Source organism: Oncorhynchus nerka, linkage group LG16, assembly GCF_034236695.1.
Source record: "Oncorhynchus nerka isolate Pitt River linkage group LG16, Oner_Uvic_2.0, whole genome shotgun sequence".
In the NCBI taxonomy this organism is placed as follows: Eukaryota; Metazoa; Chordata; class Actinopteri; order Salmoniformes; family Salmonidae; genus Oncorhynchus; species Oncorhynchus nerka.
Genome location: NC_088411.1, coordinates 14,824,001 through 14,851,195, shown reverse-complemented (window position 1 = coordinate 14,851,195; position 27,195 = coordinate 14,824,001). Strand labels below are relative to the sequence as shown.

General features: G+C 43.9%; 1 protein-coding gene across 1 annotated transcript in view; it reads right to left on the bottom strand.

Moving 5' to 3' along the window:
- Positions 1–24,929, bottom strand: part of LOC115144568 (glutamate receptor ionotropic, NMDA 2C-like) — a 95,677-nt gene extending 70,748 nt beyond the window's left edge. Inside the window, exons 1-3 of the mRNA XM_065002300.1 lie at positions 24,713–24,929; positions 24,434–24,570; positions 24,144–24,242 (exon numbers count right to left, since the gene is read on the bottom strand). Of these exons, the coding sequence (XP_064858372.1) occupies positions 24,144–24,242; positions 24,434–24,570; positions 24,713–24,929 (453 nt within the window). The remainder of the gene's footprint in view (positions 1–24,143; positions 24,243–24,433; positions 24,571–24,712) is intronic.
- Between the last annotated feature and the right edge of the window lie 2,266 nt (positions 24,930–27,195).

Genomic DNA, 27,195 nt, shown 5'->3' with positions numbered 1-27,195 from the left:
CCCTTATCTCAGCTCACTGGTCACTATAGCAGCACCCACCTGTAGCACGGGAGCACGCGCTCCAGTAGGTATATCTCTCTGGTCACCCCCAAAACCAATTCTTCCTTTGGCCGCCTCTCCTTCCAGTTCTCTGCTGCCAATGACTGGAACGAACTACAAAAAAAATGGAAACACTGATCTCCCTCACTAGCTTTAAGCACAAGCTGTCAGAGCAGCTCACAGATTACTGCACCTGTACATAGCCCATCTATAATTTAGCCCAAGCAACTACCTCTCCCCCTACTGTATTTATTTATTTTGCTCCTTTGCACCTGATTATTTCTATCTCTACTTTGCATATTCTTCCACTGCAAATCTAACATTCCAGTGTTTTACTTGCTATATTGTATTTACTTCGCCAAAGTCCTTTTTTTTTCTCTCCTTTTACCTCCCTTATCTCACCTCATTTGCTCACATTGTATATAGACTTATTTTTCTACTGTATTATTGACTGTATGTTTGTTTTACTCCATGTGTAACTCTGTGTTGTTGTATGTGTCGAACTGCTTTGCTTTATCTCGGCCAGGTCACAATTGTAAATGAGAACTAGTTCTCAACTTGCCTAACTGGTTTTAAATAAAGGTGAAATAAAAAAAATTAAGTTTAGCTACTTACTCATTGGATATCTGTCATTTTCCCAGAGTTGTTCTGGGCAGAAAAATACCTGTTGTTGCGAAAGCAAGCAAACTGTTTCTCAACATTAATAATCACATTCTTCGTGAGTCTGCATTGGAGCACAATTACACTACCGATCTGCGTTCATCTTGGGGGTGGGCTGGGGCTGTGGTCCTGCTTCTTCTCCGGCCTCGGTGACTAGAGTGGTGGTGGCCATTTGAAACTCAGGTTTGCCTCAATTCCTTGTCAGAATACTCAGGCTCAAATAAATACGGTTCGATGCCTCCATTGGCACCCCTCTAGTAGTTTTCTTCATCACTCGCAAATATTTCATCGTCAGACATGCTTCAGGTTGTTGTTTACTTTCGTATAACTAATCTGTAATGCTAGGCTACCGTCCCCTGAAAAAGCTTGCATCTGTGATTGTGAATAATCAAATCAAACTTTATCTGTGTGGACTTTACTGTGAAATGCTTACTTACAAGCCCTTAACCAACAGTGCAGTTCATGAAGAAGAAAATATTTACTAAGTAAGCTAAAATAAAAAGTAATAATAAAAAATAACACAATAAGAGTAACAATAATGAGGCTATATACAGGGGGCACCGGTACCCAGTCAGTGTGCAGGGGTACAGGCTAGTTGAGGTCATCCGTACATGTAGGTGGGGGCTAAGTGACTATGCATAGGTAACAAACAAACAGCTAGTAGCATCAGTGTACAAGAAGGGGGTCCATGTAAATTGTCCGGTGGCGATTTTTATGAATTGTTCAGCAGTCTAATGGCTTGGGGGTAGGAGCTGTTGAGGAGCCTTTTGGTCTTAGACATGGTGCTCAGGTACCGCTTGTTGTGCAGTAGCTGACAAAACAGTCTATATGACTGGATGACTGGATTCTCTCTTTTATGGCCTTTCCTCTGACACCGCCTATTATATAGGTCCTGAATGGCAGGAAGCTTGGTGATGTACTGGGCCGTTCACACTACCCTCTGTAGCGCCTTACGGTCAGAGGCCGAGCAGTTGCCATACCAGGCAGTGATGAAACTTGAAACTCTCGACCCACTCCACTACAGCCCTGTCGATGTTAATGGGGGCCTGTTTGGCCCTCCTTTTCCTGTTGTCCACAATCAGCTCCTTTGTCTTGCTCAAATTGAGGGAGAGGTTGTTGTCCTGGCACCACACTACCAACTCTCTGACCTCCTCCCTATAGGCCGTCTCATCGTTGTCGGTGATCAGGCCTACCACTGTTGTGTCTTCAGCAAACTTAATGAAGGTGTTCGAGTTGTGTTTGGCCATGTAGTCATGGGTGAACAGGGAATACAGGTGGGGACTAAGTACACACCCCTGTGGGGCCCCAGTGTTAAGGATCAGCGTGGCAGACGTTGCCTACCCTCACCACCTGGGGGTGGCTCGTCAGGAAGCCCAGGATCCAGTTGCAGATGGAGGTGTTTAGTCTCAGAGTCATTAGCTTTGTGATGAGCTTTGTGGGCACTATGGTGTTGAACACTGAGCAGTAGTCAATGAACAGCATTCTCACATAGGTGTTCCTTTTGTCCAGGTGAGAAAGGGCAGTGTGGAGCGCAATTGAGATTGCGTCATCTGTGGATCTGTTGGGGCGGTATGCGAATTGGAGTGGGTCTAGGGTAGTCCGGGAGGATGCTGTTGATGTGAGCCATGACTAGCCTTTAAAGCACTTCATGGCTTTCAACGTGAGTGCCACGGGGCTATAATCATTTAGGCTGGTAACCTTCGCTTCCTTGGGCACAGGGACTATGGTGGTCTGCTTGAAACATGTAGGTACTACAGACTCGGTCAGGGAGAGGTTGAAACTGTCAGTGAAGACACTTGGCAGTTGGTCCGCGCATGCTTTGAGTACACGTAATTGTAATCCGTCTGGCCCAGTGGCTTTGTGGATGTTGACCTGTTTAAAGGTTTTGTTCACATCGGCTACCGAGATGGTTATCACACAGTCATCCAGAACAGCTGGTGCTCTCGTGCATGCTTCAGTGTTGCTTGCGTAACTGGGCAGCTCGCGTCTGGGTTTCCCTTTGTAGTCCGTAATAGTTTTCAAGCCCTGCCACATCTGAGCGTCAGAGCCGGTGTAGTAGGATTCAATCTTAATCCTGTATTGGCACTTTGCTTGTTTGATGGTTCATCTGAGGGCATAGCGGGATGTCTTATAATCGTCCGGATAAGTCTCCCGCTCCTTGAAAGCGGCAGCTCTAGCCATGAACTCGATGTGGATGTTGCCTGTAATCCATGGCTTCTGGTGGGTATATGTATGTACAGTCACTGTGGGGACGACATCATCGGCACACTTATTGATGAAGCCGATGACTGAGGTGGTGTATTCCTCAATGCCATTGGATAAATCCCGGAACATATTCCAGTCTGTGCTAGGAGAACAGTCCTGTAGTGTAGCATCCGTGTCATCTGACCACTTCCGCATTGAGTGAGTCACTGGTACTTCCTGCTTTATTTTTTGCTTGTAAACAGGAATTAGGAGGATAGAATTATGGTCAGATTTGCCAAATGGAGGGTGGGGGAAAGCTTTGTATGCATCTCTGTATGTGGAGTAAAGGTGGTCTAGGATTTTTTTTCCCTGGTTGCATGTGGCATGCCGGTAGAAATTTGGTAAAACTGATTTAAGTTTGACTGCATTAAAGTCCCCGGCCACTAGGAGTGCCACTTCTGGGTGAGCATTTTCTTCTTTGCTTATGGCCTTATAGAGTTTGTTGAGAGCGGTCTTAGTGCCAGCTTCGCTATGTGGTGGTAAATAGATGGCTATGAATAATACAGATGAGAACTCTCTTGGTAAATAGTGTGGTTGACAGCTTATCATACAGTACTCTACTTCAGGTGAGCAATACCTCGAGATTTCTTTAATATTAGACATTGCACACCAACTGTTATTGACAAAAAGACACACACCCCCACCCCTCGTCTTTCCAGGTGTAGCGTCTCTGTTTTGCTGGTGCATGGGAAATCCCTCCAGCTCTATTATTGTCCGTTTCTTAGTTCAGCCACGTCTCGGTGAAACATAACATGTTACAGTTTTAATGTCCCATTGGTAGGATAATCTTAACAGTAGGTCATTAATTCTATTTTCCAATGATTGCATGTTAGCAAGGAGAATGGAAGGCATTAGGAGTTTCCTCCAGATTCTCAGAACGCTTCCCTGATCTGCAAACCCCTTTTCCGGCATCTTTTCTTTGCGCAAAAGGCTTGGATCTGGGCCTGTTCCATTAAAAGCAGAATATCCTTCTCATCGGACTCGTTAAAAGAAAAAGTTTCTTCCAGTCCCCGGTGAGTAATCGCTTTTCTGATGTCCAGAAGTTATTTTCGGTCATAAGACGGTAGCAGAAACATTATATACACAATAGGTTAAAAAAAATAAGTTAGCAGTTTACTACCCGTTACCTGATCATAATCCAAAAAACATATGTTGCAAGGACAAGAAGAATGTTTGTATTGCTAATATTTTTGATGTTGTCAACCTCACGAACCAGAGCCAATAGTAATAAAAGAAGTCCAACTCAGTTGTGTTAGTTTTCGTTCTCATGGATTTTCATTCATTCATTATTAGTTGTATGATATTATTTGACATTTGATAAGACTAATTGACAGTTGGCACTATTTCCAGTTGGAAATGGGACATGTATAACTAATTCAAGAGTCCACAAGAGAGAGTGGAGCTTGTGCAAGTCATCACACGCAACTTCATATGACTTCAGGAGTACTTCGTGGACATAGCAGCACTCCAACAAGATCACAACAAGTATGCTCTCACACAGACACACCATCAAGCTCTAACGGTCTCACTGCAGAATTAGATGTTCATCCAAGTTCTACAACGTCAAATTTCAACAACAAAAGTTGTTGCTCCTGCTGTATCTTTCCATTTCTCCAAACATCAAATTGCGAAGTTAATGGTTAAGTTTAGGCACTCATTCTGAAGGGTTAACATTTACATTTACATTTAAGTCATTTAGCAGACGCTCTTATCCAGAGCGACTTACAAATTGGTGCTTTCACCTTATGACATCAAGGTAAGGGTTGAGGTTCGGGATAGGCATAAAACATTACATTTAAGGCACTCATTCCAAATGTTTATGGTAAGGGTCAAGGTTTGGGATAGGGTTAAAATAGAAAATACAAAAGCAGTTTCTATGACTAGGACCGAACATGCAACTTTCTGATCCAGAGTCATGGAATTACACCATCCACAACACCCTAGCAAAACCCAGGGCTACTTGATGGAAATAGCACTCAATGTTGCCCCTAGTGGCTGGTTTTGAATGCATTTCCTAACATCCTCAGGACATGGATAGACGTCCAATTTCGATGTGAATCTTGAACCACCTGGCTGCACACACACACACGCTACACACTGTCACGCTGCATACTTTCTGTCAACTTCCTCTGTGTGTGACTGAAGCTGTCCAATTAGGCTGATGGGTCCATACAAGCAAAAGCGTGTATGCCTTCCCACCTGCAGTACAGTATCTGTCTCATGTCTCAGGTATGCCCATGAATGTCTGCAAGATAAAATGCAATAATTAAGTGAAAAAGCCAGAGAAGCCACTGTTTGAGGATATGTTGGCACGGGTGTTGCTAGTACAGTGGGGCAAAAAAGTATTTAGTCAGCCACCAATTGTGCAAGTTCTCCCACTTAAAAAGATGAGAGAGGCCTGTAATTTTCATCATAGGTATACTTCAACTATGACAGACAAAATGAGAAAATAAATCCAGAAAATCACATTGTAGGATTTTTTATGAATTTATTTGCAAATTATGGTGGAAAATAAGTATTTGGTAACCTACAAACAAGCAAGATTTCTGGCTCTCACAGACCTGTAACTTCTTCTTTAAGAGGCTCCTCTGTCCTCCACTCTTTACATGTATTAATGGCATCTGTTTTAACTTATCAGTATAAAAGACACCTGTCCACAACCTCAAACAGTCACACTCCAAACTCCACTATGGCCAAGACCAAAGAGCTGTCAAAGGACACCAGAAACAAAATTGTCCTGACCTCAACCCGATTTGAGATGCTGTGGCATGACCTCAAAAGAGAGGTTCACAACAGACATTCCAAGAAAGTTGCTGAACTGATACAGTTTGGTAAAGAGAAATGATCCAAAATTACTCCTGACCGCTGTGCAGGTCTAATCCGCAACTACAGAAAATGTTTGGTTGAGGTTACTTCTGCAAAAAGGAGGGTCAACCAGTTATTAAATCCAAGGGTTCACATACTTTTTCCACCCTGCACTGTGAATGTTTACACGGTGTGTTCAATAAAGACATGAAAACGTATAATTGTTTGTGTGTTATTAGTTCAAGCAGACTGTATTTGTCTATTGTTGTGACTTAGATGATCAGATCATATTTTATGACAAATCTATGCAGAAATCCAGGTAATTCCAAAGGGTTCACATACTTTTTCTTGACACTCTATATGCCAATGTATCCTCAAAACACCGGGTTCGAGGGCATTATCACTTTTATGCAAAGGGTTACCAACATATTCAAATAATGATAGACTTATTTTCATAAAAAAGGTATTTTGGTGAATTTATTGATATTATTTCATCCTTCCATGAGATATAGTCTAGACACAAATCTAAGGTTTGCTACCCAAGCCAGCTGATCTTTCATTCTATCGTTTCGGTTGCCAGAGATGCGACCCATTTGTTAAGTCTTTTGTTCTGTATCTATGGACGCAACCCCGTCGTTCCTTCTAAATGTTGGCAACGTTCTTATCCCTTGTTTTGCTAGCTAGCCAACTACGGCTAACTTACGGTCACGTCGAAAGGGCAGCCAGAATAACAGAAAAGTAGCTGCATTTGTTTAAGCTGTTTTCTAGTGACATTTATTTGGATACAGTGGATTGCTCAGTGAGATGGAACAGAATAAATATGCATTTCAAAGTCATAGCTTTAGCCGGTGGTAACTTGTGGAATAGATACTGGCTGGAATGCGTTTTTAACCAATCAGCATCCAGGATTAGACCCACCTGTTGTATAATTGACTAATATTTGCCACATTCTAATCATTCTCATGTCACAATATATCACTACAGTCCGTGCCAAGGTATTGAAACATTTCTGGTAGGTCTCAGGGAATGTAAAAGAGTTAGGATGGGAGACTTTTAATGTGGTATTGAGTGAATTAGCAGCAAATATATCAAATGAGCAACTAATAAGTATGGAGAGCCTCCCAAGTTGATGAAATGACCTTATATCGTTCAGCCTAATAAGACGATTTACTTAATTTTGTAGCTCATCATCAGAAGCACGCTTTTTGTAAGTACACTACTGCACATGACCAAACGTATATGGACACATACTCATGGAACATTTCATTCCAAAATCATGGGCATTAATATGAAATTGGTCCCGCTTTTGCTTTTATAAACAGTCTCCACTCTTCAGGGATAGCTTTCCACTAGATGTTGGAACATTGCTGCGGTGACTTAATTCCATTCAGCCACAAGAACATTAGTGAGGTTGGACACAGATTGTGGGAGATTAGGCCAGGCTCGCAGTCTGCATTACAATTTCTCCCAAATGTGTTCAATGGAGTTGAGGCCAGGGCTCTGTGCAGGCCAGTCAAGTTCTTCCACACCAATCTCGACAAACTATTTCTGTATGGACCTCGCTTTGCTGAAACAGGAAAGGGCCTTCCCCAAACTGTTGCCACAAAGTTGGATGCACAGAGTTGTCTAGAATGTATGCTTTAGCGTCAAGATTTCCTTTCACTGAAACTAAAGGGCCATGAAAACCATGAAAAACAGCCCCAGACCATTATTCCTCCTCCGCCAAACTTTACAGTTGGCACTATCCATTCAGGCAGGTAGTGTTCTCCTGGCACAGCCAAATCCAGATTCATCCGTTGGACTGCCAGATGGTGAAGCGTGATTCATCACTCCATAGAACACGTTCCACTGCTCAGGAGTCCAATTGCGGCTAATTTTACACCACTCCAGCGCTTGGCATTGCACATGGTTATTTTAGGCTTGTGTGGAATTTCATGAATCTCCCAACTAACAGTTCTTGTGCTGACATTGCTTCCAGAGGCAGTTTTGAACTCAGTAGTGAGTGTTGCAACCGAGAATTCATTCTGTGAGTTTGTGTGGTCTACCACTTCTCAGCTGAGCCGTTGTTGCTCCTAGACATATCCACATCACAATAACAGCATTTACAGTTGACCGGGCAGCTCTAGCAGGGCAGAAATTTGACAAACTGACTTGTTGGAAAGGTGGTATCCTATGATGGTGCCATGTTGAAAATCACTGAGCTCTTCTGTAAGGCTGCAGATGTTTTCTATGGAGATTGCATAGCTGGGTGCTCGATTTTATACACCTGTCAGCAACTGGTATGGCTAAAATAGCTGAATCAACTCATTTGAAGGGGTGTCCACATACTTCTGTATTTATTGTGTATATAGTTGGGAGGCCAAACTGTCCTCTCCAAGTTTAACTGGAGTTTAGCCTGAAAGGATTTGAGAAATATGATTGGTTGGCTATAAGCCTATGACATTGGCCTACTGTCTCATCTTAAACTGCGCAGAATATCAGATCTCAACAATGATTGGAGAAGTGTTTAACGTGACAATTAGGCTGAGGCTACCACATCCTCATGATTTATATTTCATAAGCCATCATGACTGGAAGACACTGCTTTTGTTGAATAATCCTGGGTCAATGGAAACCTGCCTATTGACTGATTTCACCTGTATTTCTAGACTTTGCACTTCAAAGTAAACCTCAGCTTTGTTATAAATATACCAGTGCTTAATTTGAGCAGGATCATGCCAGCACAGGATCCGGCGCCTCTCAGTTTTGGACTTGTTTCATTTTGGAACCTATTTGCCAGGATCCGGTACCTCTGGTGGCATAAAACATCATTTCCAGACTAAACAGGCCTTTCACAATATTTCAAATGCAATCATGGGATAGCACAGGTTGGAAAGCAAATGGGTCCTGCTGAAACAAAAATAGTTACCTGGCTGTAGGCTACGAAAATATTTTCAAACTTTCAAATATTCCTATTGAGTGAACAGCATTGTTTTTACAAACTAAAACGAGGGAGACAGGCTTTTGGCACGAGCTCATCGGCCATTGCCGTTGAGTGAGCTGCACATCATTGGGTGAGTCAGTGAAACTGGAAAGCTTTTTAAGGACTATAATTTCCTACTCATATTGGTCAAGATTGTGTCTCTTCCACGCACCTTGGCCTAGGCTATTGATGGATTCAAGATTGTCATTTTTTATGATCTCTCATTCTCAGTTTGTCAGTGTCAAAGTAGCCTGACATTTCAATAATTTGTGCATTATTAAAAAATATCCTGCTGAAGTCTCCAGTCATGTAAAATTACATAGAATTGCATAAAATGTGTTTATAAAAAGGCCCAATCTTTTCCCACACCCTAGGTTACAAAAATAATTCAGCAAGCGCCTCTACTCTACTGCTCTAGTCTAGACCACTACGCAAATGCAATGACACGCGTGCAATGCTTTATTATAAAGGTGATTACCCCCAGATTACCCCCCTTGCATGCTCATTTTCTGTTCCGGCACCTCCCAATTTACAAATTAAGCACTGAAATACACTCAAGAAAATCTATTTTATTCACCATAGTGATTCAGGAGTAACATTAAAACAGAATAATATGTTCCACCAACATTAGACAACTATACAGAAAACCCTAGAATTGCTGAGATTTGTGTGTGTGTGTGTGTGTGTGTGTGTGTGTGTGTGTGTGTGTGTGTGTGTGTGTGTGTGTGTGTGTGTGTGTGTGTGTGTGTGTGTGTGTGTGTGTGTGTGTGTGCGTGTGTGTGTGTGTGTGTGTGTGTGAATAGGAGTGTGAGGGAGGAGTGAGGGATGATGAATATGAATATGTGTAGGAGTGTGGGAGAGAACGGGTGGGTGGATCCATAGGGTATATGTTGGATGGGAATGAATGAGAATGGATGAGTAAGTTGATGGATGTAAGTGTGTCTGAGAGGTAGGAAGGGTGGGAAAAAGACGGGTAGGTTATAATGTGACAAAAGGGGACCCCAGCTCCCCGCTACCTCATTGGGCAGAGGGTATGGCTTTCCACTCGGGACCTGCTCCTTCAGGTGGTGTCCCGCAAACTGTCCCCCCGTTTCATTGGTCCTTTTTCCAACTCTCGAGTCCTTAGTTCCACTGCTGTCCATCTTTTGTTACTCCGTACCCTCCGCATTCACCCTACTTTCCATGTGTCTAGGATTAAGCCCGTGTCTCACAGCCCTTTGTCTGCTGTCTCCAGGCTCAACCCTCCTCCCCATGTCATCGATGGCCATCCGGCATACACAGTGAAACGCCTCCTGAGTGTTCGACCACGGGGCAGGGTTTTCCAGTACCTGCTTGACTGGGAGAGTTATGGTCCGGAGAAGAGGTGCTGGTGGTTTTAACCTTCCGGACCTGGAATTGTATCAACTCGCCACCCAAGGCTTTTACTTGTGACATATTGTTAAATGCACTAAAGAGGAACAATGGGTGCATATTTAAGATGAGCATGCTCATCCCCAGAACTTTTCACTTGTCTATTTTCAAAGGATAAAGCTAAGAACATTGACCACTTCATCGTTAAGAACACTACAACAATATGGAAGAACATGAAACATATTCTACAAGAACCAATATGACTCCCTAAAAACACAACCCCATGTTACAATCCTTGTATAGCTTGTCAGAATTCACCCATAAATTGGTCCACATGGAAAACTAAAGGCATAGAAACCAAAAATACATTTTAGACTGGCCAGTGTAGATATTTTCAAATACATGCAACTTAAAAGTTTCATATTAAGAAATGTTGACTTGAAATCTTTTGGACATCAGAGCAGTCTTGAAGGAATCCTAAGTGTCAGAAAAGGATTTTCATATCATAAGATATATGAAAACTTGCAGACAGCCTATCCAACTGACAGTGTCTTCGAAAAAAAGATTAACTATTGGAACCAAGACTTAAAAATAACTGATATTGGCACAAGATGGGGGGGAATGTTGAAACATAACTAACGAAATATCAGTTAAAGAAATATTTGAGAATTAATCCATTATTTACTAATGCATATAATTTATTACATATAAAATTCACAATTTCTTCAGCACAACGGCAGTCATGTCTTAAGTGTAAAACTAACAATGACTCAAAAATGTACAGTCGTGGCCAAATGTTTTGAGAATGACACAAATATTAATTTCCACAAAGTTTGCTGCTTCAGTGTCTAGATATTTTTGTCAGATTTTACTATGGAATACTGAAGTAGAATTATAAGCATTTCATAAGTGTCAAAAGCTTTTATTGACATTTACATGAAGTAAAGAGTCAATATTTGTAATGTTGACCCTTATTTTTCAAGACCCTGCAAATCGCCCTGGCATGCTGTCAATTAACTTCTGGGCCACATCCTGACTGTTGGCAGCCCATTCTTGCATAATCAATGCTTGGAGTTGAGAAATTGTGGGTTTTTGTTTGTCCACCTTTCTCTTGAGGATTGACCACAAGTTCTCAATGGGATTAAGGTCTGGGGAGTGTCCTGGCCATGGACCCAAAATATCGATGTTTTGTTCCCCGAGCCACTTAGTTATCACTTTTGCCTTCTGGCAAGGTGCTCCATCATGCTGGAAAAGGCATTGTTCATCACCAAACTGTTCCTGGATGGTTGGGAGAAGTTGCTCTCGGAGGATGTGTCGGTACCATTCTTTATTCATGGATGTGTTCTTAGGCAAAATTGTGAGTGAGCCCACTCCCTTGGCTGAGAAGCAATCCTGCACATGAATGGTCTCAGGATGCTTTACTGTTGGCATGACACAGGACTGATGGTAGCGCTCAACTTGTCTTCTCCAGACAAGCTTTTTTCCGGATGCCCCAAACAATCGGAAAGGGGTTTTATAAGAGAAAATGACTTTACCCCAGGCCTCAGTAGTCCAATCCTTGTACCTTTTGCAGAATATCAGAATATATAAGTTTTTCCTGGAGAGAAGTGTCTGCTTTGCTGCCCTTCTTGACACCAGGCCATCCTCCAAAAGTCTTTGCCTCACTGAGCGTGCAGATGCACTCACACCTGCCTGCTGCCATTCCTGAGCAAGCTCTGTACTGGTGGTGCCACGATCCCACAGCTGAATTAACTTTAGGAGATGGTCCTGGCACTTGGTGGACTTTCTTGGGTGCCCTGACGCCTTCTTCACACACAATTGAACCGCTCTCCTTGAAGTTCTTGATGATCCGATAAATGGTTGATTTAGGTGCAATCTTACTGGCAGCAATATCCTTGCCTGTGAAGCCCTTTTTGAGCAAAACAATGATGACGGCACGGGTTTCCTTGCAGGTAACCATGGTTGACAGAGGAAAAACAATGATTCCAAACATCACCCTCCTTTTGAAGCTTTCAGTCTGTTATTTGAACTCAATCAGCATGACAGAGTGATCTCCAGCTGTCACGACTCCCGCCGAAGTTGGTCCCTCTCCTTGTTCGGGATGAGTTCGGCGGTCGACGTCACCGGCTTTCGAGTCACCACCAATCCATGTTTCATTTTCATTTTGTTTTGTCTTCATTAAACACACCTGGTTTCCATTCCATAGTCAATGTTCTTTATTTAGCCCTCTGGCTTCCCTTTCTGTTTTGTGAGTGATTGTCATTGTCATGTGGGTTCGTTCTTTGTGCTCTGGATATTTGTATTTTTCCTTGTTGGAACATTGCTTACATTTTGAGTATTCAGTGATTACTCATACCTGTGTCCTGCAGCTGACTCCGCTTATCCATTCACCTAATCGCTGACAGAATCACTCAACATGGAATGGAGTCAGCAGGTGCAGCCAGCCAGCCCTCCTCTCCCAGTGGAAGAGCGCGTTCAGCAGCACGCGACTATGTTACAGAGTCTCGATACAGCCATGGATCGCGTACTGCAAACCATGGACAGATGGGAGAGAGGGGGTTTTCTGGTTAATCCATCATCACCACTTCAGCTCCCACAACAACCTCCACTGCCGGGTGCCAGGGGTTCCTACTCCAGCTGGAGCTCTACCTGGCAGCTGTTCAGCCGGCCCCTTCGGGATGCGAGAGAGTGTGCGCCCTCATCTCTTGTCTGACTGGTAAAGCCCTGGAATTGGCCAATGCCATCTGGGGAAGGAAAGGCCAGACGTTGGACAATTACGAGGATTTCACCCGCCGCTTCCGGGCGGTTTTGGATCATCCACCTGAAGGGAGAGCGTCAGGGGAACGCTTGTACCATCTAAGACAGGGGATGAGGAGCGCTCAAGAGTTCGCGCTGGACTTTAGAACTCTGGCAGCCGGCGCGAGATGGAATGAGCGGGCCCTGATCGACCACTACAGATGTAGTTTACGCGAGGACGTTCATAGGGAGATAACCCATAACCACCCATAACCTTGACCAGCTGGTGGACCTATCCATCCGGGTGGATAACCTGTTGGCCTCCCGCAGACGTCCAGATCGGGGTCCGGCAGTTCCATCCCCCAGCACCTCTGATCCAACACCGATGGAGCTGGGAGGTGCTGCTATGAGGGGGACCGGAGGGGGGACCATTCCCTGCACCACCTGTGGAGGGCACACTGCTGGTCAGTGCTGGGTAGGTTCACCAGGGGGTCGAGGTAGCAGGCGGAGCACTGGTGGATCATCCCAGGTGAGTAGGCACCCAACTCACCCAGAGCTCTCTGTTGCACACATGTGGTTGTATATAGAATTTCCTGAGTTTTCCCCGCGTTCCCAGCATAAGGCGCTAGTAGATTCAGGCGCAGCTGGGAACTTTATTGATCGTTACTTTGCACTTAGATTAGGGTTCCCTATTGTTCCTGTTCATGTTCCCTTCCCTGTACATGCCTTAGATAGTCATCCTTTGGGGTCAGGGCTAATTAGGGAGGTCACAGCTAGGGAGGTCATTACGCAAGAGGGTCATGAGGAAAGAATTAGTCTCTTCCTGATCGACTCTCCTGCATTTCCTGTGGTGTTGAGCCTTCCCTGGTTGGCCTCTCATGACCCCACTATTTCGTGGCAACAGAGGGCTCTCAAGGGATGGTCCCGTCAGAGCTCAGGGAGGTGTGTAGGTGTTTCCTTAGGTGCCACTATGGTGGAGAATCCAAAGCAGGTCTCCACCATGCACATTCCCCCCGAATATGCCTATTTGGCACTCGCTTTCTGTAAAAAGAAGGCGACTCAATTACCACCCCATCGACAGGGGGATTGTGTGATAAATCTCCTGGTAGACGCTGCACTTCCCAGGAGTCACGTGTATCCTCTGTCACAGGAGGAGACGGCGGCTATGGAAACATATGTCACCAAATCTCTGGGAGAGGGATACATTCTGCCTTCCACTTCACCTGTCTCCTCGATATTTTTTGTGAAGAAGAAGGATGGAGGCTTGCGCCCGTGTATTGACTATCAAGGTTTTAAATCAGATCATGGTAAAATACACTTACCAGCTACCTCTCATAGCCAGTATGACAGAGTCATTGCAACGGCGCGCTTCTTCACAAAATTGGATCTCAGGAGTGCTTACAACCTGGTGCGTTTCCGGGGGGGTACCATGCCTATGAGTACCATGCCGTACGGGTTAATGAATGCTCCATCAGTCTTCCAATGCTTTGTAGATGAGATTTTCAGGGACCTGCACGGGCAGGGTGTATTGGTGTATATCGATTACATTCTAATATACTCCGCTACACGCGCCGAACATGTGTCCCTTGTTTGCAGGGAGCTTGGTCAACTGCTGGAGCATGACCTGTACGTAAAGGCTGAGAAATGTCTGTTCTTCCAACAGTCCGTCTCCTTCCTAGGGTACCGCTTTTCCGCATCAGGGGTGGAGATGGAGAATGACCGCATTTCAGCCGTGCGTAATTGGCCGACTCCAACCACGGTAAAGGAGATGCAGCGGTTCTTAGGGTTTGCCAACTACTACCGGAGGTTTATCCGGGGTTTTGGTCAGGTAGTGGCTCTCATTACCTCCTTGCTGAAGGGGGGAGCGGTGCGACTGCAGTGGTCAGTTGGGGCGGACAGGGCTTTTAGTCACCTGAAGGCTCTGTTTACCTCGGCTCCCGTACTGGCTCATCCTGATCCCTCCTTAGCGTTCATAGTTGAGGTGGACGCGTCTGAGGCTGGGATAGGGGCTGTGCTGTCTCAGTGCTCGGGTACACCACTTAAGCTCCACCCCTGTGCTTTCTTTCGAAGAAGCTCAGCCCGGCGGAGCGAAACTATGATGTGGGGGACCAGGAGCTGTTGGCTGTGGTCGGGGCCCAGAAGGCGTGGAGACATTGGCTTGAGGGGGCTAGACACCCTTTCTTCATTTGGACTGACCACCACAATCTGGAGTACATTCGGGCAGCGAGGAGACTGAACCCTCGCCAGGCGAGGTGGGCCATGTTTTTCACCCGCTTAGTTTTCACCGTATCCTACAGACCAGTTTCCCAGAACGTTAAGGCACTGTCCCGGATGTATGACACAGAGGAGCGGTCTGCATATCCCACTCCCATAATTCCAGCTTTTTGCCTGGTGGCATCGGTGGTATGGGAGGTGGACGTGGACATTGAGCGGGCGTCACGTGCAGAGCCCACTCCCACACAGTGTCCATTTGGGCGTCTGTACGTTCTGTTTGATGTCCGCGATCGTTTGATCTGTTGGGCTCACACGTCACCCTCCTCTGGTCATCCTGGCATCGGTCGGACAGTGCGCTGTCTTGCTGGGAAGTACTGGTGGCCCACGTTAGCTAAGGACATGGTGGTTTATGTTTCCTCCTGCTCGGTGTACACACAGTGCAAGGCACCTAGACACCTGCCCAGAGGGAAATTACAACCCCTTCCCGTTCCACAACGACCGTGGTCACACCTATCGGTGGATTTCGTGATGGATCTTCCCCCGTCACCGGGCAACACCACGATCCTGGTCGTTGTGGATCTGCTTTCTAAGTCCTGCCATCTCCTTCCTTTGCCCGGACTCCCTACGGCTCTACAGACTGCAGAGGCCCTGTTCACCCACGTATTCCAGCACTACGGGGTGCTTGAGGATACAGTTTCTGATCGGGGTCCCCAATTCACATCTAAAGTCTGGAGGGTGTTTATGGAACGCCTGGGGGTCTCGGTCAGCCTCACCTCAGGTTTTCACCCAGAGAGTAACGGGCAGGTAGAGAGAGTCAACCAGGATGTGGGTAGGTTTCTGCGGTCCTATTGCAGGCCCGGCCGGGGGAGTGGGCGGTTTTCATCCCCTGGGCAGAGATGGCCCAAAACTCCCTCCGCCACTCTTCCACTAACCTATCACATTTTCGGTGTGTGCTAGGTTATCAGCCGGTCCTGGCACCGTGGCATCAGAGCCAGATCGAGGCTCCTGCGGTATACACCGGGGGACCGGGTCTGGCTCTCGACCCGAAATCTACCCCTACGCATGCCCTGCCGGAAGTTGGTCCGTCTCCTTGTTCGGGCGTCGTTCGGCGGTCAACGTCACCGGCTTTCTAGTCACCACCGATCCATGTTTCATTTTGTTTTGTCTTCATTATACACACCTGGTTTCCATTCCATAATCAATGTTCCTTATTTAACCCTCTGGCTTCCCTTTCTGTTTTGTGAGTGATTGTCATTGTCATGTGGGTTCGTTCTTTGTGCTCTGGATATTTGTATTTTTCCTTGTTGGAACATTGCTTACATTTTGAGTAAATTCAGATGATGACTCATACCTTTGTCCTGCACCTGACTCCTCTTATCCATTCACCTAATCGCTGACACCAGCCTTGTCCTCGTCAACACTGACACCTATGTTAACGAGAGAATCACTGACATGATGTCAGCTGGTCCTTTTGTGGCAGGGCTGAAATGCAGTGGAAATGTTTTTTGGGGATTCAGTTCATTTGCATGGCAAATAGGGACTTTTCTATTAATTGGAATTCATATGATCACTCTTCATAACATTCTGGAGTATATGCAAATTGCCATCATACAAACTGAGGCAGCAGACTGTGAAAATGAATATTTGTGTCATTCTCAAAACTATTGGCCACGACTGTTTCTTTTACTGTTCCACTATATGACCACTGATTATGATTACCATGTGTTTCTGGATAGACCAGAGCTATTTTCCATATGGAGCCCTGGCTGGGATACGGTACGTGTTTATGAGTGTTTATCACGCAGTTGTGTGAGTATTCCTCAGGGGACACTAGCTGTCTCCCTCGTTAGGAGATACTGATGTTAGCGTGTGTACCAGTCCCTCAACACAACATCTGGATACACCACTGTCTACTGAACACAACCAACAAATGACTCATAGCCTGGAAAACACAAAGGCACGCACGTATGCACGCGGATACAAACACACGCAAACACACACACAAATAGCATATCCGACCGTGAACATAAAACACGCACACCAATAGCAATCAAATACAATCACACACACACTCACCAAAAGAAAGCATACTATAACACATGCAAGCAAGCCCACACACACACACACCAATAGCCAGAATATATACGATCACACACACACACTTTGTCTTCCTCCCCCCTCTATATCATACCCTCTTGATCATTTGATTGGTACATGCATAACCTGACAAAAGACATGCAGCTCCTTTCCTTTTTTTCATCTTTCATCTTCCTTTCATCGTTCCTTGTTTAGTGATGGATAGATCAGGGACAGGGGATAAAGGACAAAAGAAAGGAACCAGGAATAGGTGTCAGACTGAATAGCAGGGTCCTTTAAAAAATACACCAAAGACATCAAAGATATGCCTCCTCCTCATCATTATCTTCATCATCAGGGCCATTGATAATCAAGCACTATTGAACCGTTTTATCTATGAATAGGATCACACACACAGAAACACACACATTTCCCTTCCCACCTGCAGGTTAGAGAGGCGAGCCAGCGGGGGAAAATCTGAGTCTGATGGGGAAAAATCTGTCTGGAAATTAGTTGGCAACCGGAGTGTTGCTTGTATCATATCCTAGATGCCATTGCCTGCCGTTGTGCCCTTGAGCAAGGCACTTAACCTCCCACAAAAACTGCTCTGGGGCACCCAGTGTGGCAGCCCTCCACTCCACTCCTCTCCAAAACCTATATATGTGGCTATGTGTATGAACAGTATGTGTGTCTTTCGGTGGGATTGGGATAAAAGCGAAAGTAACATTTTGGTTGGACCCTAGGTTGGGTGCAATTGACCAATAAAGTGATCTTAATCTTAGTCTATTGGAAGAAACCCTACTAATGAGTTTCTTTGCCGGTTCTATGGAACCCAATAGCGTTCTACCTGGAACCAAAAAGGTTCTTCAAAGGGTTATCCAATGGGGACAGCCGGAGAACCCTTTTAGGTTCTAGATAGCACCATTTTTTCTAAGACATTTTAGATGTCTCAAAGCCTTACCTTCGCTTGAAGAGCCATGGCTGATTGTGTGTCAGCGAGTGACTCATCTCTGAGTCTTTAACAAGCTGTCAATTAGACCCTTTTAAAGAAGAGACAAGGGTTATCTATACTCTAATTACAGATAGAGCCAAATACTCACTCGCAGGCTATCAGCTATCCGCAAGTGTGAGATGGAGAGAGGTGGGGGGGATAGAGAAAGAAAGAGAGGGATAGAGGAAAAGAGATAGGAATGGAGCGAGAGAGTGGATGAGAGAGAGAGTGGTGGAGAGGAGAGGGAGAAACAGAGAGAGAGAAAAAAACAGAGTGGAGGAGAGATGGAGAAAGAGGGGGGGGGGTAGAACATGGAGAGTGTAATAGATGAGAGAGTGACAGGGGCAGAAGGGAGTCTCTACCTCCTAAAGGGTCTAATTAAGTGTTTAATAGAGTGGCAGAGCTCTGAGAGACCACTGGCTGACTGTGTCACACACACGCACGTGAGCACACAAGCGCACAGACAGACACACACACTCACGCGATGCCATCAGCCCAGCATTGTGCTTGCTACCTGCCATCACGTCATCTGTCTCCGAGGATCTTACCTCGGAAGCGAGGTCATTCCCCAAACTATTTAATAAAATGTCATATTGCATTCTGTCTTTGTTATTCGTTCAGTTAAGCCTGTACTCGATTGAACTGAAGTACTGACTTCTGTCAGTAGGCTACAGCTTCATATAGACACCAGATTATGACTGATTTATTTCCACTCAATCAATCGCTCTCTCTCAATAACGCCATCACGTCTTTGTGTTTGATGCATTTCTATCTAAAACATTGACTCAACAACAGCCCAACCCCTGTTCAGGTATTTATTCACATCCCCACTATTTCACAGCATTGTCATTGTGCTACTACAGTTATCTCTATTCCCAGAATTGTTGTCAGTAATATTCCTGTGCACATACATTTAAATTCCACTGTTAGCTCTGTTACTGTTAGCCCAAATGGGAAGCCCACTGTGGTCAACTCGTCCAGTACTATTATTTAAAATACCATAACTATTGATACCCCCTCTGTTTTCAAATCATATAGAGGGCTTGGGGCTGTTACACATAAACGTGCAAAGCTTGATGTCAAAGATGGACCTTCTTGATGTCTGAGTATAGACACGAGCCCTGATATTCTGGTTCTCACGGAGACCTGGCTCGAAATTTTCAGGTGTTATATACTGAAAAGGGGGGAGGGGTAGCTACTACACTACCGGTCAAAAGGTATAGAACACCTACTCATTCAAAGGTTATTTATTTATTTTTACTATTTTCTACATTGTAGAATAATAGTAGAGACATCAAAACTATGAAATAACACATATGGAATCATGTAGTAACATAAAAAGTGTTAACCAAATCAAAATATATTTTATATTTGAGATTCTTCAAAGTAGCCACCCTTTGCCTTGATGACAGCTTTGCACACTGTTGGCAGGCTCTCAACCAGCTTCACCTGGAATAATTTTCCAACAGTCTTGAAGGAGTTTCCACATATGCTGAGCACTTGTTGTCTGCTTTTCCTTTACTCCGCGGTCCAACTCATCCTAAACCATCTCAATTCGGTTGAGGTCGGATGATTGTGGAGGCCAGGTCATCTGATGCAGCACTCCACCACTCTCCTTCTTGGTCAAATAACCCTTACACAGCCTGGAGGTGTGTTTTGGGTCATTGTCCTGCTGTGAAAAAATGATAGTCCCACTAAGAAGAATCCAGATGGGATGGCATATCGCTGCAAAATACTGTGGTAGCCATGCTGGTTAAGTTTGACCAGCAAAGCACCGTCACACCTCCTCCTCCATGCTTCACAGTGGGAACCACACATGCAGAGATCATCCATTTACCTACTCTGCGTCAAAGACACTGAATCAAAAATTGCAACCAAAAATCTCAAATTTGGACTAATCAGACAGATTTCCACAGGTCTAATGTCCATTGCTCATGTTTCTTGGCCCAAGCAAGGCTCTTCTTATTATTGGTGTCTTTTAGTAATGCTTTCATTACAGCAATTTGACCTGATTCACACAGACTCCTCTGAACAGTTGATGTTGAGATGTGTCTGTTACTTGAACTCTGTGAAGCATTTATTTGGGCTGCAATTTGAGGCTGGTAACTCCAATGAAGATATCCTCTGCAGCATAACTAACTCTGGGTCCTCCTTTCCTGTGGCGGTCCTCATGAGAGCCAGTTTCATCATAGCGCTTGATGGTTTTTGCGACTGCACTTGATGATTCTTTCAAAGTTATTGACATTTTCCGGATTGACTGACCTTCATGTCTTAAAGTAATGATGGACTGTCATTTCTCTTTGTTTATTTGAGCTGTTCTTGCCATAATATGGACTTGGTCTTTTACCAAACAGGGCTATCTTCTGTATACCACCCCTACCTTGTTACAACACAACTGATTGTTTCAAGCGCAATTAGATGGAAAGAAATTCCACAAATGTACTTTTAACAAGGCACACCTGTTAATTGAAATGCATTCCAGGTGACTACCGAATGAAGCTGGTTGAGAGAATTCCAGGAGTGTGAAAAGCTGTCATGAAGGCAAAGGGTGGCTATTTGAAGAATCTCAAATATATTTTGATTTGTTTAACACTTGTTTTGGTTACTACATGATTCTATATGTGTTATTTCATAGTTTTGATGTCTTCACTATTATTCTACAATGAAGAAAATAGTAAAACAAATAATGAAAAACCCTTGAATGAGTAGGTGAGTCCAAAATTTTGATTGGTACTGTATGCGATATCAACACTTGTGGCAACATGTTCTCTAAGTGTCACGATCCCCAAAAGTTTGTGTTTTTGATCATAAATGTAGCCCTATGCCAAAATATGCATTTGTTTGTAACAGGGATCCACTCACTCTCTGCCTAAGCAAGTTCTGTCCGGCACTGGCATTATTACTGAAAATAAAAGAGAGATAAGTGATGCATTTAATCAGGGTAAGGTTTTACTAAGCTAACATATGGAATCATTTTAGAGTTGGTCATACTATGGATCATGTATCTATTTTATTTAGAATTTTTAGGTCAAAAAAATGTATATAAAAAAATATTTCATAACATATTGAATTTGGCCTTTACTACTACAAGCCATAGAAACGTATTGAATAACACATTTATAAATTACAAAAAGACAGTCATCAAATAAATCATTAGGAATTAGGAAATATTTTGTTTTTTACTCCCCTTATATTTGTTGGCACAAAACTACCTCCATACTTCCATTCATTTGTATGAGTTACCTTCAGACGAGTCCTGTGACACTTGTGGGGGTCGTAGAGCAAAACTGAGAACACCATCATGTTTGTGAGAGTCTCATTAGTTTGTAGGCACTTCAGATGTTTTCGTGAGAAGACTGATTTTTGGGATGTCTCATGGTCTGACAAACACTGCTGTAGCTCGGCCACCTTCCACCACAGATGCGCCCTCATACCATCCTTCATCCCCCTCCTGGTCCCTGTACCTATTCCCCAGGTCGTTGCTGTAAAATGAGAATGTGTTCTCAGTCAACGTACCTGGTAAAATAGGGTTAAATAAAAATAAAACAACCTAAACGGGTCTATTTTATGTCCTGTACTTTTTACTGTCTATATAAATATTGGTCTATCTGCAAAGAATTGTAACGTACACCTGTATGCAGATAACACTGTTGTGTGTGCATGGTTGACCAGGCTTTTTCAGAGCTGCAATCTGCCTTAGTTGCTTTGCAGAAAGCATTTGCATGAACTGAAATGTATACTTAATGCAGATAAAACCATGGATGTTAACATTTCTGATAAATATCTGGGCATCTGAATTGATGAAAAGTTATCTTTTAAAAAGCATATGGATGAGTTAGTTAAGAAGTTGAAAATAAAGATGGGCCTCTTCTTCAGAAATAGATCAAAACCATTTATATGAATGCAGCTGCCACTGCACTGAAACCATTAGACGCAGTTTACCACAATGCACTTAGCTTTATTACGGGCGACAGGTTCAGTACACGTCATTGCGTCTTATATCAGAAAGTAGGCTGGCCCTCTCTGAAGTCTTGTAAATCGACACACTGCTCTCTTTTTATTTATAAAGCACTTCCACCGTACCTTACTTCCTTGTTAAAATACAGATATACGAGTCACCAGACCCGATCGCAGGGATGACTTAAGACGTCCGCATGCTTCCCATCTGAAACCGTTCGGAACTGTTCCTGCATACATTAGGACATTTTGCGATGTTTTTCTTCGTTTTGGTCTTCGGCAAGGTGGTGACCCTTGTGACCTTAATAATTATCACTCTATTTCCAAACTTTCTTGCCTCGAAACACATTTGGAATTCTTGATTAATGCTCAGCTAAGATATTTCTTTACTTTAAAATCTATTCTAAATGTGCATCAGTCAGGCTTCAGACCCAGGGCAGAGCACCATCTCGGGAGCATCACTGGTTTTAAACGATGTGGTAAATGGTTTGGAAGAAATACTGCAATGCTCTATTCATTGACTTGTCTACGCATTCGACCACTCTTTACTAATTCCCTGCTAAATCCGAACATCAGGCTAGTGTAACAGTATTACTTTAAACCGTCCCCTCGCCCATACCCGGGCGCGAACCAGGGACCCTCTGCACACATCAACAACAGTCACCCACGAAGCATCCTAACCCATCGCTCCACAAAAGCCATAGCCCTTGCAGAGCAAGGGGAACCACTACTTCAAGGTCTCAGAGAAAGTGACGTCACCGATTGAAACGCTATTTAGCGCGCACCACCGCTAACTAGCTAGCTATTTCACATCCGTTACACTAGGCATGTGCACGTGAGTGAGAGAGGTATATATTCTTATTCCATCCCTTTACTTAGATTTGTGTGTACAGGTATTAGGTAGTTGTTGTGGAATTGTTAGATTACTGTTAGATATTACTGCACTGTCGGAACTAGAAGCGCAAGCATTTTGCTACACTCGCAATAACATCTGCTAACCATGTGCATGTGACCAATAAAATGTGATTTGATAGGGAGTATGTGTGTGTGTGTGTGTGTGTGTGTGTGTGTGTGTGTGTGTGTGTGTGTGTGTGTGTGTGTGTGTGTGTGTGTGTGTGTGTGTGTGTGTGTGTGTGTGTGTGTGTGTGTGTGTGAGTGCTACTGTCAGTACTATAAATACAGGGTGTTGATGACAGGTGTTGGTGCCTCACATCTCTTGGGTGAGGGGAGGGGGGAGAGGAAAAGGGGAAGGAAGGAGTGATGAGAGAGAGATGAGAGGGAGGAATTGTAGGCGAAAGTGGGAAGATGAGTTTGAAGTGGGGTGAGGGATGAGCTAGGGACAAGAGGAGGGACAAAGTGAAGATAAAGAAGAGAGGGTGAGGTTCGGTGGACACTGTGGTGATCAGGCTACAACAGAACCAGAAGTGATCTGATGATTGATCATCTCTCTACACTCTAAGTATCGAGCTCAATGTGTCTGTCTGAATGTATTTCTGTGAAACACTGTGCACATCATTATGGTATAATTTGTCTGTATAAGGATGACTGATTGAGGTATATATCCCTCTCAGTATTTCTCGTCTCAGATTCTCAGAATTATTTCCTGCTTGTTTCCTAGCAGAACAACTCTTTCCCAGCTATTATCTGATTAAGGTTGATGGAGATGAGGTAGAAGACATATTTATATTTCTCATCCATGCCCTGTGTTGCATGTTTAGACAGAACACACACATTTATTTACAGACTGGTGTTGTCTGTAGAGGTGTTGTGGTGTTGCATTGCTTTCTGTAGGTGTTTGAATTGGTACCCTGTACAGCAGAGTATCGAATCATATCCTACTGATGTTTTCTGTTCTACGAGATAATGAATTGCATCCACCTGGTGTCCCATGTCTAAATCAGTCCCTGATTAGCGGGAATGACTGAAAAAAAAGCAGTGGAACTGACTTCAAGGTCCAGGGTTGAGTTTGAGGGATATACAGTATAGGTGATTTGTCTCACATTATGTGGTGTCTAGAGGAGTTTTAGTACTAAATGATGTGTTATGCTAGGGTTGTTTGTGATTTGTGTGGTAGCTTGAGTATATATACAGTATTATGTGTTGTCTTACCTTGTGAGGTATGACAACGGTAGATCCTCCACTGATGCCAACGATGGGCAGAGCTGTCTGAGTCGACAGGAAGTCTAGGATCTGAGCCACTTCTGCCACCTGCTTTTATTCAGTCCAGGAGATAGTCAAATAGATACACACAACATATAGATGATTTTTACCAAGGAATCTGGCATCTCATATCTATCCCGTTTTTTCAATATCCACAAAGGACAGAGGTCAGTATCTGAGTTAACCTTCCGCCTTGTTTAACACGATTGATTGATTGATTGATCCATCGATTGACTGACCTGAGGTCCAGCTCCTGATCCCACATCGTCCTCGAACACGACCCCATGCAGTTTCTCTGTCGCCATGGTTTCACAGAGACGTGTCAGCAGGGCGCGAGGGTTGGTGTCGTTAACCAGAACAGTGACCGGGTTCACCTCTAAGAAGAAGAAGAAGACAAAAGCAGAAGAAGAAAGATTGTTGCACTCCAAAGTGAACATAGTATGTGCTTTGGTGCTTTTTTGCACATAAGTATTCATGTCAAGAACATACAGTGGCAAAACTGGTTCACAGGTTCATACCTAGGGGAAGATCAGCGAAGTCCTCTCTGCTCAAATGACCCCTGACCTCATTCTGGTAAGCAGAGCCACAGAACACCACCGCCACGTTAATAGAGGGATGAGGGATGAGAGGGCGGGAGAGGAGGGGAGGAATGGAGGAGAGGAAGAGGAGGAGGAAGAGGAGTAAAAGAGGAGGATATCGCGGAGAAGAAGGTGGCTGTCCTGGAGGAGCAGCCATGTCAGCACCTTACTGCCTGGAGAGGAGTAAGAGGAGTAAAAATAGAAAGGGGGAGGAAGAGGAGAGAAAGAGATATGGAGAGGGGGAGGAGGTGAGGGTGGGACAGAGGGTTCAAAGAGAGGGGGTAGGAGAGGGAAAGAAATGGAGAGCAGTAGTCAGACATGCAAGCAGCTTTTGTCTGTGACAATTGATGTGTCGCTCCACGAAACTAGTCTCTTTTGCGTCCCTTTGATATTTTAAGTAGAAATTGTGCACCAGTATTGGATTTTAAAAGTCTGTTATATTAAATGAAGTGTCCTTTAATATAGACCACATGGACAATTCAATAAATCCAACATTTTTATATGAATAAACATTTGCTAATGTCCCTTTGTGCACTCTCTGTGACTTCTCGGGAAGATTTTAACCCACTTAAGCCCACATTTTTCCCCATAATTGTAAAGCCCTATTTATTTTGTTGCTTTGACAAAGTCTTTCCTGAAGATTATCATTTATTTAATGTGATTAGTGATTGATAAAAATAAAATACAAATCCCTCATTTTATGGTCAACCCTGTGACGCAAACTCCTTATTTTAATATTGTGAAACTATTCCTTTTTCCCCTTGGTATTTTGTGGTGGAAAACTGAGCACGTCGGGCATAACATGTCAACCCTGTTACCCATAGATAGACAGGCTTAAAATGTTTTACCAATTTACATTTTGGGTGAAACTTGCATTCAATTTCCCCTCCTTGTTGCACACAAGCTTCCATTCCCCCTGCCATAATGGGAGTTATGGCTGAGTTAAGATGAAATTAAACCTAAATGAACCCTGTTACTTTATTTGGCACTTACTATAGTCTTTATTTAGATGGGGTAACATATTAAGTTTAACGTCTGCTTCCAACTCACACTCTCAAGCATGTAGATCCCCTGAACGCAGCTCACTTTCAAGCCCACTTTCCAGCTCACACGCTCAAACACATCGATGCCCTGAACGCAACTCACTCTCCAGATCCCAATCACCTGAATTCTGATCACCTGTTCACACACTTGTATGTCATTAGCACACACTATTTAGTTCAGTTCCTTGCACCCATCACTGTGCGGTATTGTTTGTTTTGTGACACATTTCTGTTCAGAGTGTTTGGGTTTCCGGTAATTTAATCCTCTCGTGTATGATAGTTGTTGCCTGCCTCACTAACGGAGCCTTTTGCCTAGTCCTGCCTGTTCTTTAGCCTATCGGATTTCCTGTTATCAACCTATTGCCTGATCTCCCAGATGACATTACTAGCCTTTTCACTGCCTGTACTGTTTCCTTTTTAAACCCTGTGTATGACCTTCTGCCTGTGGTCCTTTACAAATAAACACCTGCTACGCCCTGCGCTTGAAACCAGCTCTCTTGTCTCCCATCGTGTTCATTGCACGGGCCCAGTGCAGTCAAAAATGTGATTTTTTGTTGTTGTCATTTTATATATTGTTATATATATATTATATACAAGTTGGAGTAATACTGTGAAAATTGTGATAATGCCTATTTAGTGCAAGAGCTGTTTGAAAAGAGCGCCTGACATTTCGACCGCATTGGTCCTATAAATTGAACATGTGCTCATCATGACAGAAAGTTAAATTAAACTACCAGAAATTGACTCATTTTGTGGATTGACCCTGAAACCCATAATCCTTCAGTGCATTTGTTTAAGTATTATATATTTTTCTCTCTCTCCATCCCTGTTCATTGCAATCTCACACACACCCACTGACACTGACACCAGCACCTGACCTCCATCAGACATTAACATTTTAGTCTCTAGCCTCTTTCTACAAGATATCATCTAGAAACATTTCAATTAGATTAGATGTATTTATCTTTTGGTCAACTGCAACTTTCAACAACAACTAGTGCTGAACAACTGCAGGTACATGAATAAAATATAGTACCCATCTTCAACGGCAGGAGCATTCGAAGTCATACGGAAGGAAACAGACAAAAATCACCTTAGAAAAGAGAGGCTTGAAAGAGAGTTGAAAGGATACGTCTGATGACAGTTCTATTCTAAGAGCTTAATATCTTTTGTTTTTTAGTCTCGTTCTTCATTTGCACACCAAAACGACAATATCCCAGCATCGAGACATTGGGCCATTTGGTCTGTATTGGAACAAAGAGATAGGGAAGTGTGAGGGATGTGAGATGATTGTGAGGGCCTCTCTGATGACCAGAGATCACACAGATGGATTAGCCAGCGGTCACTACATAGACACATAGCCGCGAGACGTAGGGGTGC